The sequence below is a fragment of the Prinia subflava genome, chromosome 19 (genome assembly GCF_021018805.1).
Source record: "Prinia subflava isolate CZ2003 ecotype Zambia chromosome 19, Cam_Psub_1.2, whole genome shotgun sequence".
In the NCBI taxonomy this organism is placed as follows: domain Eukaryota; kingdom Metazoa; phylum Chordata; class Aves; order Passeriformes; family Cisticolidae; genus Prinia; species Prinia subflava.
Genome location: NC_086265.1, coordinates 11,283,088 through 11,299,675, shown reverse-complemented (window position 1 = coordinate 11,299,675; position 16,588 = coordinate 11,283,088). Strand labels below are relative to the sequence as shown.

Here is a 16,588-nt window from a genome sequence, read left to right as displayed (position 1 = left end):
AAACCATGTGCATCTGTGGCAGCTGAACCATCACCAGTGTTCATGCTAGATGCTTCTAGGAGAGAAGAGAAACTGCCTGAGCCATAGCTCAGGGGTCCTCGTGTCTTGGCACTGTGACATTAAATTGAACAGTGTTTTGTGACCTGCAATTCCACATGCTCAGTGTGCTCAATGGAGCCTGCAGCAGGGATTTGCACCACTGCACCATCCTCCCTGCCCACCCAAGGAGCCAACGAGTGCCTCAAGGTGCACAGGAGGGGCCACAGTCCTTGAACTCAGCAGTTTAGTTCAGAGTGATCTATTAAGCTGTGAGGTTCAAAGCTTCCAGTAAATCCAGAAGTGTTTCAGTCCCTGTTTGTTAGATCACTTTAAGGTAGATTGTTTCCTCTCTAGCTCCCTCATGATGGATCATGATTGTGCTGCTGTGGAGCTGCCAGATGGAAGGACAGGAGATAGGCCAGGATGTACACTACCAATTGCGTAGGAAGCAAACCTGCAGCTGGCAAAGATTTTAGGGAAAAGAGAGAATTAAGAATTAATTATCTCCAGCAGGGCTGGACATAAACACTAAGGGTTTGATTGTAAGAACTGGAGGAGTATTTAAAACCCTTCATGCTCAGAGTTTTTGCAAGAAGTGGATGGTCAGAGGCCCTGGTTGAGGAAGGCTGATTGCAGAGTAGGAGATGACCCAAATTCCCACTGCCTGACAGCAGATGAGATGTTCAAGGAGACCCTGCAATTGCTCCAAGTGCAGGTAAGATGAGCTTGCTGCACTTACAGCATGAGGAAAAGCTGGGGATTCAGAAAATACATTGTCATTGGGCAGACTGATCCTAGCACTACTCTAATTCCACCTTTGCTCAGACAAATAGACTTCAGGAGTAGAATTTCTCCCCCTTGAAAGGTCAGGACTGAACATTCCCCATGATTTAGCACCTTTGGGCATCTGCAGTGACACCAGCAGGCACAGTGAGTGTGGTTACTGCAGGGGATGCACACTCCTCACAGACACTGCAGTACACAAACAGGGACTTTGCAGATTGAATGCAGCCACCCCAAATTTCTCTGCATAGAACAGCAACTGCTCTACCTACCACAGCAAGGGATTGCTTTCGATTGCCTCCTCTTTTGATTTGATGGCTGCAGCAAGGCCTTTCCCAACAGGGAATCCTTCTCTTGCCAGCTTGATACTGGGCAGAAACAGGTCTTTCCATGGCAGTTTGCCATGACGTTTGTGAGCCAGCTCATAGCCACGGATTTCTCCTGGAACAGCGATTGACAGTCCTCCTGGAGCAGAAAAGGAATGTGTTAAATCTTCCACAGCAAGAAAAGAAAGAGGCTGATGGAGCAGGAGGTAGGGCAGGCATCTCTGCCAGTCCTGGTTTTAGGCAGGGCTTGTGTGTACTGTGACCAGCTCAGCTTGTGAGAATTAACAGAATTAACAGAATCATTTGGTCCCACATTTGTGCCTACGTATTCTGAACTGCTGAAACCCCTCTGTCCTCTTGCTAGTATCTCCAGTTTTAGGGTCATTTCCCCTCAGTAGCTCTGTACCAGAGCAGAGCTGCTCAGAACACAGAAGTTATCACAGTGAGAGGACACAGACTGTGACATACTTAAGACAAAAACTTTGTTGCAGCATTGTAACTACAACTGGAACAGACTGATTCCATACAGCACAGTGATGCAGCAGTTTGCTTCCATCCTGTTTTCACTTGCATTTCCCAGAAGTTCAACACACTGCTCAAATCCCCTCCAAGGTGCTGTTCCTTCTTGCTTAGAAGAGTGACCATGAAGACAACTAGTCAGTATTTCTTTCTATTTCTTATTAGAAAATACTTTCCTGAAAGGAAACTTCTCTGGAGGCCCCAAGCCATTAGCTGAAGCCACCACAAGAAGTAATTTAGGGAGGACACTTGAACTGACAAAACCCAAGGTGATCCACACAAGGATTTATTCAAAGAGGTGTAAAGGAAAGGTGGCACATGTGGAACAGGTCATACTCAGTGCTTTGCATTCATCTGCTTTTTCATGAAATGAAAAGCAGAAAGTGATGGGGTCCCTGAGTAGTTTAAAGGGAATTGTTCTTAGCTTCTTTGTCAGACCAGAGTCTGCAAATACTGTAAGAGGATATTTACAGGATATTTCTAGGTGAGAAATCCTGAAGGTAGACAGGAACCTAACCATAAGACATGTTCCTGATGTAGATGTGGCAGTAGCAGTGAGTGCAGGAGGTGTGTGGTCCCCCCAAAGCAGTGAACAGCCTTTGCCATACCTTTCAGAGAGAGCTGTGTGTTGTTCCCAAACATGTCCTCCGATGCTCTTTTTGGAGCCACCTCTCTTGCATTAATGATTTCCACTTTTCCTTTAATGACAGAGCAAGGAAGATGATGTTTAGCTGTCAGCACACAGACCTGGTCTCTGCTGAAGGACTCTGATCAACATGAGCCAGTTTCTTTGCAATTATTTTGAGGACATTCCCCCAGAGGCTGTGAGCATCAGTCGTTTACCTTCTCTCAGGTGGGATAAATCACCAGCCTTAGATAAAAGTTCTCCAACTGCTCCAGCTGTGTGGCTCTGCTCCTTACCTGTGCTGCTGTAGATGGTGAAGAAGAGGCCCCCTCCAATGCCCATGCTGTGAGCATTCATGAGTCCCACGCAGAGCAGGGCTGCAATCGCGGCATCCACCGCCGATCCTCCCTGCTTGAGGATGTCCCTGTGGACAGAAGGGAAGGGGACATGTGACAGTGTCTCAGCTCCCTGGGAGCAGGGCATGCACCGTGTCACAGCAGCTGGGACGGATTCTCTGGGGCACATTTGTCCACACCCAGTCTATGTGTTCCTCAGGAATAGGGAGTTCTGAGCTTCTGTCACCAGAGAGAACAGACCCTTAATGGTCAGTGTGCAGACCAGATCAGCCCTCACTAGAGACACATCAAACCAGCTTGAAAACAGTGAGATGTGACAGAGTGGGGCTGTGGGGGCATTTTCTGTGGGGCTTTCCCTCTGTGGGGACAGACATTCCACACGCAGTCATTGCACTGTCATAAGAAATGCAAGTTTCCTGAGGAGCCTTAAATCTGCAGCACTTGAGACTAGAATGGGAGGATATCCCAATAAATTTTTTTTTAAAAAGACTTAGAATGAAAACTCTTGTTCTCATTGCTCATGGATCCAAGGAATCTCTGCCTGCTATGTTGTCTGTGACCAACTGCAGTAAAGTTGGTCAAGCATGGTAAAAGCCTGGGGTTTGTTAAGATCTCCTCTTTCTACAGGGAGATTAGGCATTGATTATCCATGCTGGGGAACTGCAAGGATTGCACCTGAGCATCAGGGAAGCAGCAGCTCTGTCTCCTCAAGAGCTGTCGGGGCTAAGGAGAGGCAGGGCACGGGGGGTGGGTACCTTCCAACGATGGAGCAGGGCCCCGCGTCGGTGGCCACGGCCGCGCTCCTGTAGGTGTGCGTGTCCCCGGAGCGCAGCCCGAAGAACAGCCCCAGGAACAGCACCAGCCCCAGCAGGGCCACGGCCACCACCGCCACCACCACGCAGCGCGTCTTCATCTTCCTGCGGAGAGAGAGGGACCGTCAGCCCTGCTGCCACCGCCTTCACATCCTCCAACCAGCACTAGAACCTGCCTCACAGCAGGCAGGAAACATCACCTACTGGAACACCTCCAGATCCAAGGAGCAGAACATAACTGCTGTTAGTCATGGCTGATGTCATCTTCAGGACAAAAAAAATTTATGAAAATTTAACTTCATGTAATCTGATTTTAAGTGCCGTGTCTGTGGAGTAGTCTCTGTCTGGAAGGTTGCCAAGGACCAGTGCAAAACACATCTAGGTCATTAGGAAACAACCTTGGATAAAGTTACCAGCCCAACATGAGCACAGCACCCATTCCTGCCTGGGGCCCTTGGCCAGAGCACCTTCCCCATGAGCTGGGCACTTCCAGAGGGCCATGGCCACTGCCCAGGTCCCCACGTGTCCCAGTCCTGCACTCAGCTGCTCTCGGGCTGCACAGGGCTCACAGCTCATGTGAGAGTGAGCACAGAATGCCAAGGAGCCCTTTGGGTACCCACGGGGATGGATGGAGAGCCATCGAGTGGGTGAAGAGTCACTGCCACCTTGGTGGGACAGGCAGTTCAGCAAAGACAACTTGAACAGCTACTCTGTGACCCATTTTCTTTTCCATTACAAGACCATTCCAGCAAAATAGACCTAAATTAATAATATTGCCTCCAGAGACCACCTTCCCCCTTTGTACTGCAGCTCTGGGTTTTTACCACAACTTCAATACAGTAGCCAAGATGTCCTTTACCTTACCAAAGCATCTGCCATCCTCAGAGAAAAGCCAGTCCATGGAGCTGTGGTGGAGAAGAGGTGCACCAACCCTGCTGTGGATGCCCAGCAGCCCAAGGCAGAGTGAACTCCAGCAGGCAGAGCAGCACTCAGTGCCCTGCAGCAGCCACACTGATTAGGCAGCAGTGAGGGTGCCAGCACTGAGCTAACCAGAGGAAACAGGCCAGGCCAGCCAAACCAACACTTTTCTCAGAGGGGGGTGATCAGCAAGCAGGGCCCCCCCAGCCTCACCCCCAGCTTAAACCAGAGATACACATTTACTGTCCAAGCCCTGTATCTGTGAGTCTCAGTCTGAGCACTAAAGATGCCCATCTCCATCCAGGTAAAAGAGCTGTAAATCTGCTCTGTGTGCTGCTCTGTAAACAAATGTCACTTGAGGGTAGTAAAAGTAAATGGATGAAACCTCTTTCCAGGTTCTAGAACTTAATTTACACTCAACCACTTTTAAAAGAGACCAGTGGTGTGTTTGCAGAGCAATGACTGTGCAGGGAAACAGAGAAGCCATTATGTCCCCAACAATAGCTCACACACAGCCACAGAGTTTAAAGACAGTTTTGTTTGTTGGCAGAGAGATTTCAGCTTCAGCACTGGCAGTCTCCTCCAGGCTTCACAAGAAATGCCATGGGATCTTTTATCTGTGCCCCAGCTCGGCAGAAGGTACTTTGTTTGGGCTGAAGGCTGCTCTGTGCTGGGCTGTCCTTCAAGCCTGGGCTGGCTCGAGCCCCTTAGTGCTGAGTTAACCCGTGGGCTCCTGGCTGGGGCTCTGCAGCTCCTCTCCACAGCTGCTTGTCTCACTGCTGGGCCCTGCAGAGTTTACTGCCTCATCAGGCAAGTTACTCCGACAGCAGGAGAGAAGGGGAGATTTCAGGCACTGCCTCTGCTCTCAGCTCCTCTCTGGAATGGGATCACACCTGTGAGCATCCCACAGAGCCCGAGGAGCTCCCTGCTGTGCCCTGCTGAGGGCACAGGCCTTGGAAAGGGCCCTCCAACCAACTTCACATGACTCAGGCACAGCTCCTGGCCTGCCAGGCATGAGGATAAGACATGCACCACACACAGGCTGCCATGCAGAGACACTGACCCTGTGCTGTACTGTGGCACCACCCTGTGCCTCTGCAACTCAGTGGAGTGCTCTGAATGCAGAGGTATCTGTGCAATCTGCCCAGGAAGCAGCAGATGTATGAGCTGGAGACCTGCAGCTTTCTCCTCTGCAGCAATGAGCAGAGAGCAAACCCAGCTGAGGATAATCCTCTCCACCTTTGCTGCCAGCTCAGCTCCCATAAGCTCCTTAGCCCGTCCCAGGCTGACCCTAGAAGGGAGCACAGCCCTCACTGCCCTCCCAACTGTGGCACAGCAGAGCCAAATGTGCATTTGGTTTGATGTACAGAAATCAGGAGAAGGATCAGGAGCCTGCAGATATCCACTGCTAACCCACCTCTCCATACTCCTTGTGCCCGGGCAGGCACACTGCAGAAACAGCTGAGTTTTTGGACCAATGGTTTGAACCTTGGCTCTGAGCTGAGTTCCCATGATGATTTATTATTGGGAGTGGAGCAGCAGCTGCAAGCCACCACCTGAGCAGGCTCCCCAGCTACTCTCTGCTGAGGCTGCCTTTAACCTCCACATCTCTGCCAAATCCAGCTGCTTGGAAGCCTGGCTTCAGTCACAGAGTGCTTTGGCAGCAGGAAAAGGTCTCCAGGAGAGAAGGGCTATAAAGCAATTAAAAGCAATACAATTATTCCTTACTGTCACAAAGGTCCACCAGCCAGTCTTAGCCATGGAATTTAAAAAGTAGCCTGATTGCCCTAATTTACATCAGCAGAGGGGGAGCACCAGCAAGCAGCAGAGCTCTGCTTGTACAAGCAGCCCCATTGAGCTGTGCTCAGACGTGTCACAACATGCACAACCTTATTCAAACATGACACTGGGTTTGAATTAAAAGTACCCCAGTGCAACAGGGGGTTGCTGATTGGTGTCAGGCAGGAGATGCAGGGTCGGACATCTCTGCCAAGAGGGCTGGGGCATTCTGTAGAGATGAGGAATCTGCCATGGTCAGGGAAAGTGCCAGGAAAATGGGGAGAGGAGAAGGAGATGTACTGGCCACAAAGCAGTGGGGAGAGAACAGTGGGATACCAGGGGACGACAAAGGACTCCAGGCATGATCAGGCACTGCTTTGCTCCCAAATGAAATAGTAAATGAAGCATCCACTGATAACACCTAAAACTTTAACCACAAACTTTAACCTAACATGTTCCTGCTTCAAACCCATCTGGCAACAGCTTCATACCTCAGCACATGCTCCTGAGAGTTCCCTGTGCTCCCACTTGCAGCCACTGCTGGACCATTGGCTTTGAGATATCCACCCTTCCTCTCCCCAGGAAGCACAGGAAATGCAGGGATAGTTTGGACATCTGGGCTCTTGTCACAGGACACAGGCCATGCCCTTGTGACAAACTATGAAGCCCCATCACGAGATATTTTAATCAAAGTCTTACACAGTCTTCAGCTCCACCAGCGATAAGGGAACTAAAGCACTGGTTCAGCCAAGCCATGAAGAAACCCAAAGAGGCTTCCAAATTCAGACCTAGGCACTGCTCCCACCTGAAGGAGGGCAAAGCAGTCCCCGGAGAAACACAGCAGCTCCACTGAGCTCAGTTAAAAGCCTTCCTGACAGACAGTGCTGGTTCCTGTCCAGCAGCCAGCACCCCCCTCTTGGGTAATCCCAGCACTGCAGACTCGAGTGGATACACACCAGTCTGCAGGAGAAAGCCTCAGTGGGATCAGTGCTCCCTGCTTCGTGCTGAGACAACCAGCACTGAACAGAGCTGAGCACTGAGCCTGTGAATGAAGGGGCTGCTCAGGTGCAGCTCAAGGGGAGCTCTTGTGACTCAAGGAGAGCTCTTGTGAGCACAGTCTGAGACTCCTCCACAGGCACGGGATTTCCTGAAGCCTAATGGCATGTAGTATTCTGCCCAATGTAGATCAAACTCTGAGTTCACTGAGAAAGAGACAATCATTTCCTCTTGAAGCAACTTTTTCCACAAAAATCCCTCATGTCTCCCAGCAGAAATTTTAGCATTAAATTCAACATTTTTTATTTTAAGACATTTCAGCATAAACTATGACGTGAAAAAAGAAAAGGCAGAAAGGTTGAATAAATACAGAATACCCCATTTCACATGGTTTTCATAGTGTTTCCTAGCTGAGAACCTCCCAGAAATCCACAACTGGCAAACTCAATCTCAAAGACTCAAGTTGTTAAAATTTTATAAACCCATTTAAAACATTATTGTAATGCTCACTCCCAATTTAAAGTCAAAATGCTTCATCAAAATAGCTCAGTTCTCCCAACTGTTGCAAAAGATGTTTTCAGGTGCTCTTTTGCCATTAATCTAGAAGTTGTTTATTTGACCTGAACTCATTCAGACTGGTTAGTCAGGTCCTATCATTTTCTTTTGACAAGCTTTCATCGGCTTACTCAAAACTCACATTTTCACACATTTTGTTGAATAACAAATCCCATTCAGGTTGAGGGGAATAGCTCAATGAAGGTAATTCCTGTCTCCCCCTTACCTCTCGAGTGTATTTGCAAGCTGGTCCTGTCCTTTTGCACAGACCTGTGTGTGCTGACCTCCTCAGAATGTCCTTTCCCAGGAAGTGAACCCTTTTCTAGGGGCAAAACATCCTTGTAGCAGTAGCAGTAACCACTTATCTTCCCTTAAAAGCTCTCCAAAACTCCTGTTTGGTATTTGTACTACTCTGTCACAGAGATGAACCCATTGAAACTCATTATGTTTGAATTCACAGTACCAGAGGAATGCAGAAATAATCATTGACTAGGTGAAGAGTCGAGAACCCACACCTCTTAAAATGCATATTTTAGGATCCAAAGATTGTTTATCAACAGCAGAATGACAAAGATTGTTCATCAACAGCAGAATCATTCTATGCTCCTGGATTTGATTACTACGTGTTACAAATATTTTTCCTCACCTCATTGCTAGCTCTGAAGTTCTGATTAAGCAACTGAGCAAATACAGTGAACTCAAGTTGCACCAGAGAAGGTTTAGATTGGATGTTAGGAAAAATTTCTTCACTGAAATGGTCTGGCTGCCCCAGAATGTTGTGGAGTAACCACCTCTGGAGGGATTTAAAAACCAAGTAGATATGGCACCTGGGGACATGGTTTAGTGGTCATTTGGCAGTGCTGGGTTAAAACTTGGACTCAATGATATTAAAGGTCTTTTCCAACCTAAATGATTCTAAACTCATGGTGTCTCCACATGGCCAGGTACCCTCTCACACCACTCTTGCCTAAACCCTTGTGTTCACAGAGGGACTGGATTTAGTGTCTGTCCCTTCAGCTTAAACCCAGACAGTGCCAGACTCTGCTGTGATTATTCTTGGTGGGAATAACCAAGTGTGGGCAGCTGCTGGCAGTGCCAGGGCACCTGGGCAGCTCACACATTGATCAGCTCACACATTGATCAGCTCACACATTGATCAGCTCACACACTGATCAGCTCACACATTGATCAGCTCACACACTGATCAGCTCACACTGATCAGCTCACACATTGATCAGCTCACACACTGATCAGCTCACACATTGATCAGTTCACACATTGATCATCTCACACATTGATCAGCTCACACACTGAGCAGCTCACACACTGAGCAGCTCACACACTGAGCAGCTCACACACTGAGCAGCTCACACACTGAGCAGCTCACACACTGAGCAGCTCACACACTGAGCAGCTCACACACTGAGCAGCTCACACACTGAGCAGCTCACACACTGAGCAGCTCACACACTGAGCAGCTCACACATTGATCAGCTCACACACTGATCAGCTCACACACTGATCAGCTCACACATTGATCAGTTCACACACTGATCATCTCACACACTGAGCAGCTCACACACCAAATCAGCTCACATACAGCAATCACAGCCACACCACCTTAAACTGGCACCAGGTTCACATCAGATTAATCCTCCAGCTGCAATGAGGTGTAAAGCCTGTCCTGCCTGGCCTGCTCCCACAGCAGCACCCTCTGGCAGGCAGGATGGCAGAGCAGGAAGGCAGGGATGAAGAAACCTGTCCTCCATCACTAAACCCCACTGAGGATTTTAAGCAACAGTTCTCCCTGTCTGCTTGTGCCAAGTCTGGAAGCACAGTTGCAGTTCCAAGGTTGCAGCTCATCTGCCGCTGAAGTGTAGCACAAACCCCAGACTAAGGTAAAGAGCTGTACAAACTGTCCTTGGACTCTAAGGACTCAGCTACTAAAATTTAGGTCACGGATTCTGTCCATGGCTCGTCAGAAATCCAGATCCTCCTTTGAACATGAGCTCAGTGCCCATCCAGAAATGCTGAACCCCCATCCAGAATGTAACACAAGCAAATCACAGCTTGCCTGAAACTTGGGCACAGTGAGGATCCAAGCCCACATGTCTTAAGCCTGACTTTTAGCCAGAAGGCAGTCTGCAAACACAGGATGGAGCAAAGTCTGCCTGGATGCCAGTCAGCACCGTTAGGTGCTATCTCTGCACTCAGGGGATGAGTCAAGAGGTTAATGCCTCAGCTCCAAACCAGCCCAGGCCCTCTGCCCACTCCAACCTTTGATACCCCACATCTCCACTTGCTGCAGGAGGGCAGGAGCTGTACCACACTGACTCATTAACAAAGTTTGGCCTAGTTCCAAGATTAAAAGCTTTAGGGTGATATTTTCTCTGTCTAAAAATACATCTTTTCTATAATAGCCACAAAATGGAGTTCTGTTTAACATTTACATGTGGAAAAATCAGTACTATGAGCATGAGATATTTGGAAGGAATATAGCCTGTGCCATCTTTCCAAGATGACTTTCAAATACCCCTTTCAAGACATTGTATGAGGAGCACAGGCCCCTTCAGTTATATTAAGAGGTCTTGGGCAAAAAAAAAGAAGCTTTCTGGAAAGTAGATACTGGCACAGAAAATACTCTGCTCACTGTGTCTAATTTATTGACGTGAGACTCACGATGCTCCACTGAAAAGATTGTGACAGGAGCACACAGCTATCCTCTGAAAAAGCAGTGTGGGTCTCTGCCCCAAACAAATCAACTTCCACTTTCAGTCTGTCACGCCTTTAATATTAACAGGGCAATTTAAGATACAGTCTGCTGAGCAGAACCCTTTTCTTAATTTACTGACCCTGTAGGCGTGATGGTATCAGGTTTTATTTTAATGATTTCATAGTTCTAAAGCTGCTATGTCCCTGAAGTGGGTCTAGGTCAGCAGAGAGACTCCCTGTCACATTTGTCTCAGAGGGTGCAAGGTGACATGGAAAGGCTGTAAGAAAGCCCAATTCTAAATCATATTTATCCCACTGTAGTATTTCACCCCTGCTGTTGAAAGACAGGGTTTAGATCAGCGAGCCAACAAAACTAAGCAAATTCTGCCCTCTTCAAGGACAATGCAGTGCCAGGCTCTCACCAGCACAGAGCTGGAACAAGTTGGATGCTCCTCAGCAAGTTACTCTTTCACTTATGGACAAGTAGAGTTGAAGATGGGGTCAGAGAAAGAATGAAACCTGAAGTCAGTGCCTGCAGTTCCACAGGGTGAACACTGCTGTGTACAGGTTGTGCTGTGCACAGCTACCTTATTTCAGCTACACACAATATTTGGCAACTGTCAAGTATCTCTGTCTAGGACTAATATCATAGAGAGCCCTGGTATAACTCAGCCTTACAAGTTTTCAGCTGAAAAACCACACCTCAAGCAGTAAGGCCATGTTTAATGCAGGTGCACTGCTGACTTGCTCTTCTCAACCCATTATAAAAAAAGAAAGAAAAAATCTGCTGAAGGACTTGCCACCTCCTTCCATCTGTGATGTTCATGGCATGGTCACCTTTAACATTCCCCAAAAATTAGCATGCACCATTACATTGAAACTTGAGCAACACAGAAGTGCCTCTTTCAGCATATGGAGCACTGCCTCCATGCCTCTTGTCATGGAACTTGCAGATACTGAAGAGCATCAGGCAACCCAAGGCACTTCTGGGGAGTTTCTCTCTTTGTTTCTTCCCCCACCCTTGTTGGTTCTTTCCGCAGGAATTTCATGAAGCGACCCCAGCAATGACTCACAGAGCACAGACCACATCTGCTGTTTAGACTCCTACCTTTTATGGCAGAAGCAGCAACCCAAGGCCTCCACTTCCCCGTGTTTTAACATCCCAGTGCATTATTGGAATAGATGCTGTGACAAGGTTTTGCAGCTTAGGTTTACCTCTTGTTGCAGGTTAGCTATTTTTCCCATGAGGAATTCTTTCCCCTCCAACAGAGCAGCACTGCAATCCACTACTACCTGAACATCAAAAATAGCATCTCGAGTGCCCACTAACACAGAGCTGTTAATAAGCACGTGAGGCTCCTTCCTACTAAATAATATTTCCCTTTTGGACCCCTTGCTCTGCTCTTCCAGGAGGAGGGTAACCAGTGGAAGCTAAGTACCAGCTGTATGGGTAGCAGACAATTCCAATTTAGGCTAAACATGACCTGAAAAAATCTGATTCAAAAAAGAGATCACTGCTGAAAAAGCCCTGGAAAAGTGTCTAGGGGAGACTCTTAGAGAAAAGGTACTTTAAGAATGGAAAAGATGCCCAGTGTGCAAGAGGTTGAGTTGACTAATTGCAGGGACACAAAAGTTGCCTTACAGAGCTGAAAATAAACAAGCAGATGTTTGTCCACAGCCAAAGCACCTCCTTCCCCTCCAGTGAGAGCTGCTTTCACTGTAACTCCCCTGCTGACATGGAGCCACCCACCAAACCCATTTTCATTTTATGGATCTGTTTTCCCATAATCAGCCACAGGTGCACACTTTTCCCTGGGACCAAAGTAAGCAAGTGGAAGATAACTGGTAAACAGGGAGGTTTATTAATCCTTTCCTGCCAGCCACACTGCTTAACCAGTCCTGGTTATATCCTTCTACCCCAGAGGCAGCTGCAGCAGCATTGCTGGGACAGTGCTCTGTGAACTGCTGGGTCTCCTCAGTGCTTGGAGGTCATTGGTTGCTGTTGCAGAAGAAACCCTTCTGCCCCTCACTTCCAGAAAAGAGTGGCTGTCCTCTGCCCAAGTTCTGCCTTCTTTTGTAATTTTTCCTCAATTTTATCTCTCTGCTATCTCAACTCAATCTTACTCACTAACTTTATATCAAACTCTGCAGTTTCTAAAACCTACATCCATCCGTACCATTTATCTACCAACTTCAAAAAGCCCTTTAATCTTTGCAAAGCCTTTCTGCCAGGCCACCAAAGGGACTGTGTCCTTGCAGCTGACAGAATTGCCTTTCCCCCAGCAGCCAGCAATGAGCTCAGCAGCACAGCCCCACAGCTTCCCCTCAGCCTCTCCACCCCTGAATAAAAGGGGACAGGGCTGCTGGGGAAAGAAGAGGGAATGACACAGGGAAAGAAGAAAACCCAAACTGGTGAAGGAAAAACAGAGAAAGTGGGAATGAAAGGGGACAAAATAAATGAATGAAGATAAGAGGACAGAAATGGTGAAAGAACAGGAAAAGGGGAAAGTGAAGGGCAAGAAATGAACAATGCCCTCTCTCCCAAGGCTGGAGGTTTTCCCCAGTCTTGCCTGGCTGCTGCACTTGGACCTGTTCTGCACATGCACATTGAAGCTCTCAGAACACAGGTGAAGTTTGGACTTTCTTGGTGCTCTGCAGAAAGGTTTATGTAATTTTTATGTAAGGTTTATGTAATGTTACACCTGCCATAGCAGATAACTGCGTATTTTACAGAGTGTAGAGCATCTGGATGGGTGGGTGAGAGCACCAAAACCCCTGGATTCCAGTTATAATAAATGAACTCAAGACTGCATTCACTGAAGAGGTTTCACAGACTTCAGCTGAAGTTGGAAAAGAGCTGTTTCCAACTGGAAAAAAAATTATAGATTATAGCTACCTGCATAAATTCACCTGGCTTTGCTAAACCAAGACTCTACAGGTAGGTGAATACCTTAATGACCTGTTTGAATGGCTTTGCCTCTGCTGATCTCAGTGTGCTGTGGACACCTGGATCAGGAAATGCACCCCAGCACTGGAACCTTGAGAGAAAAAGCCCTGGTCCCGGAGAGCCCACCACTGACAGGCTAGAGGGGATCCAGCCAAGAGCAGGAGCAGCTCTTTGTTTTCTAAACACACATAGGAGAGGGCCATTCTTTTTGTGCTGGTGATGAGCAGAGAGTCTCCCAGATGCTGTTCTGGTTCTTCATGTGCTGAAGTATTCATTTTCCTGGGTGGAATCTGCTCATTTTCATACAAATACATTTGCTCTTGATAGTTCTTTGCAACACACTGTGGGGGTTTTTTGGTGGTTGGTTGGTTGGTTTGTTTGTTTGTTTGTTTTAAACAAAGAATAAAATGTGGATTGATTTATTTCAGAATATTTCTTTCTCCATCACAGGCCAGTTTCCACACACATGAATGGTCTTCCACCCTGCATCTGGATCACACCCTCAGCATCATCCCATTGTCCCTGCAGCTTTTCTGTTTTTTCTCCTGCCTCCTGGCCCTTCCCCTAGCTATCAGGTAAGAAATCTGCCAGTGCTTGACCTCCCACACTAACAGGGCTTATATTTTTCAGGTTACCAATTTGAAGCACAGAACGACATGGAAAGAGGAGGTATCCAAAATTTATGGATTTCAGCCTACTTCTTAGACATTGATTCCTCTGAAGAGCACCACCTGCCAGAGGGACATTGACTGAAGTAAGAATTTCTCATCTGTAGGACCCCATGAAATCTGCTTCCTGTGTTTGTGTATCTCTGACCTCTCTGGTTGTTCTGGGAGCCTTTCCCGTATAAGCTTGCCAAAACAGCACTTCTTTATCAGCAATTCCTGTCACTTACACTACCTGCAAAACCAACCTCGGGCCAATGACCCTGCACCAACCTTTCCACAGACTTTCAGAACCCAAAAAGGAGCTGAGACCAACGTCAGCTTGGGTTGTAGACAGCACCTTCAAAGGCTTGGATGAGCCATGCAGAGGTGAAATGTCTTCCCCAGTGATGGGACTGAGATCCCAGCTCACTGGACTTCCAGCTCCTTGCCCTGATCTCAGCCTGTCAGAAACCCCAATCCTTCTTGAAGCCATCAGTCCATGTGCTGCTGGCCCTGCCAAGCCACAGCAGGTCCCCTCAAGGGTGGCTCAGCAGCTGTCCACATTGCCTGGACAGAGACCCTGCTGCCTTTCCTAACTGAGGCAATCCAGAGGCAACACAGGAGATCAAGTCCTGTCAACCCTTGCAAGAGAGAAACACTTGCTCCTCAAACCTAAGCCTGAAGGCTTGTGAAACAAAGCTACCCTTTAATAAAATAGGATTAATGAACTGGAAAGATACGCAATAAAGGGAAAGAAACAACTTCTCTATTTCACACCCCAATCCAACCAAAATATGGAGATAAGATAAAATCATGCTGTTTACTCACTGCTTTAAAGCTCTGTTCTCCCCGGATGCAGCTCACCTTCAGCCAGTGACACCAAAAGAAGGGGCTTCTGCCTGATGCTCCTGCCCCTTATTCCTTGAGAGTTCCCAGAAACAGGGACTCCAAAAACAAGACGGGTCACACAGAGCTGAGTGGCAGCAAGGCTTCATATATGGGAGTGGTCAGAAGGGGAGGGTGATGTAATGAAGCCCTATCTTGGAGCAGTAAAGGCATGCCACCCTTCCCCCTCCCTGTCCCTGAAGAATTGCTGGCTCACGGGGCAAGATGAGAACAGAGTGGTCCAGCGCCTTCCGTGCCGCACTTTCTCACGGTAAAGGGAACAGCGGAGAGGGTGGGGAGCAAGCAAAGATCAGAGTTGGATGGAGACAATACTTTGATGTTAGGTAGTCCCAGGAGTGCATCTGTACTGGCAGAGTTGTTTCTTTTCTTCGTGCATCAAACGATTCTCTGCCAAGCTGCTGGTTTCCCCTGGCATAAGTCCTGACAGGGAGGACACTCTCTGCACTAGAGCACTGATGACCCCATACCCATCCTGACAGAGAAAATGCCATTCCTGCACTCTTCCAGGTTGGCTGATGCTGGAGCACTGCCCAGCTCCATGGCCATAGGGGCTGAGAGCTCTGTAGAGGAGAAGAAATGGGCATCCCATAAATGGTGGTGTCTTGGACACCAACCTGGGAAGCTCTTGAGAGCCACATCCTGCCCTTCTCCATCAGAGGAAGTCTTGAACCCTGGGAATGGAGAGGAAATCTCTCAAGGATGTACCACTGCTGTCCAAAGGGAAAATAATTCAATTTTGACTTCCTTCATTTCAGTTTTGTTGATGGCTTACTGAAGGGCTTGTTTGACCGTGAAAAGCCACATCAGGCATTAGACAAGGTTTGCCTAATTCAAAGATTATAAACAATCAGTGGAGTGGCTCTATGATTGCTGTATAAAGGGAGAGTTCAGGTCTAACAAAAGGTTTCTGTGTGCTCTCAGATGAGGCAATTGGAAAAGGCAGGAGCCAGTCCAGGCTTTCACAAAGTGGGACTCACAGAGTTACTGCCCTCCAGCAGGAACAGCACCAAGGTCCACAGGATCCTGCAACAGCAGCCAAACAAAACCCACCAGCTCCGAGAACCAAAACCTCACACTGACAGGAACCTCCGTGGGTAATGCTCAGATTCGGGTGGGGAAGGGAGATGTGGGAATGAATCTTGCAAGAAGGGCTGCTTGTGCAATGCATGGCAAACTCAGCTGGAGAACAACAGTGCCTTTACCCCTTCACAGGTTATTTTTTTTAGCCAGAGATGTCCTCTGTCCACACAACACTGCATCATCTCAAGTAAAGGAGCTATTCCTGTGCACTGTTAAGGAGCATTCCTGTGCACATCACAGTCTGAGTCTCTCTCACCCTGAGGAATGGGTCTGGTTTGATAGTGTCAAGGGACTGGAAAGCAGATACACAACTGAAAACCCCTTTTAACTGCCAGGAATGCTGCCTAAGAGATTTTTTCAGATCCAGGACAAACTAGCTCTCTCTTACAGATGTAAGATTTGCTCTACTACATTTGCACTCTCCTGCAAATTACAGAATCTCAATGGAGATTCTGCTCCCTCTTGTTCTGTTGTTTTGAGGGGGGCCTGGCTTTGGAGCTATTGGGAACGAAACAGAAACAATTAACACTGAGTTGTTCTGTTATCCAAACAAGAATCTGTATCCCATGGGTATTTTTCAGTACAACC

General features: G+C 47.8%; 1 protein-coding gene across 8 annotated transcripts in view; it reads right to left on the bottom strand.

The window, feature by feature from the left end:
• The window catches only part of GGT1 (gamma-glutamyltransferase 1), a 56,628-nt gene that overhangs the window by 7,536 nt on the left and 32,504 nt on the right, over positions 1-16,588 (bottom strand). For 5 of the 8 annotated variants that reach the window (XM_063415623.1, XM_063415624.1, XM_063415622.1 and 2 more), the window contains 4 exons: positions 3,404-3,565; positions 2,589-2,716; positions 2,276-2,365; positions 1,095-1,287 (listed from right to left, as the gene is read on the bottom strand). In XM_063415623.1, the coding sequence (XP_063271693.1) occupies positions 1,095-1,287; positions 2,276-2,365; positions 2,589-2,716; positions 3,404-3,561 (569 nt within the window). In that variant the 5' untranslated portion in view covers positions 3,562-3,565. Of the gene's footprint in view, positions 1-1,094; positions 1,288-2,275; positions 2,366-2,588; positions 2,717-3,403; positions 3,566-4,324; positions 4,464-14,842; positions 14,999-16,588 lie in introns of those variants that run through there. The other 3 variants (XM_063415626.1, XM_063415621.1, XM_063415620.1) reach the window with 3 other exon arrangements.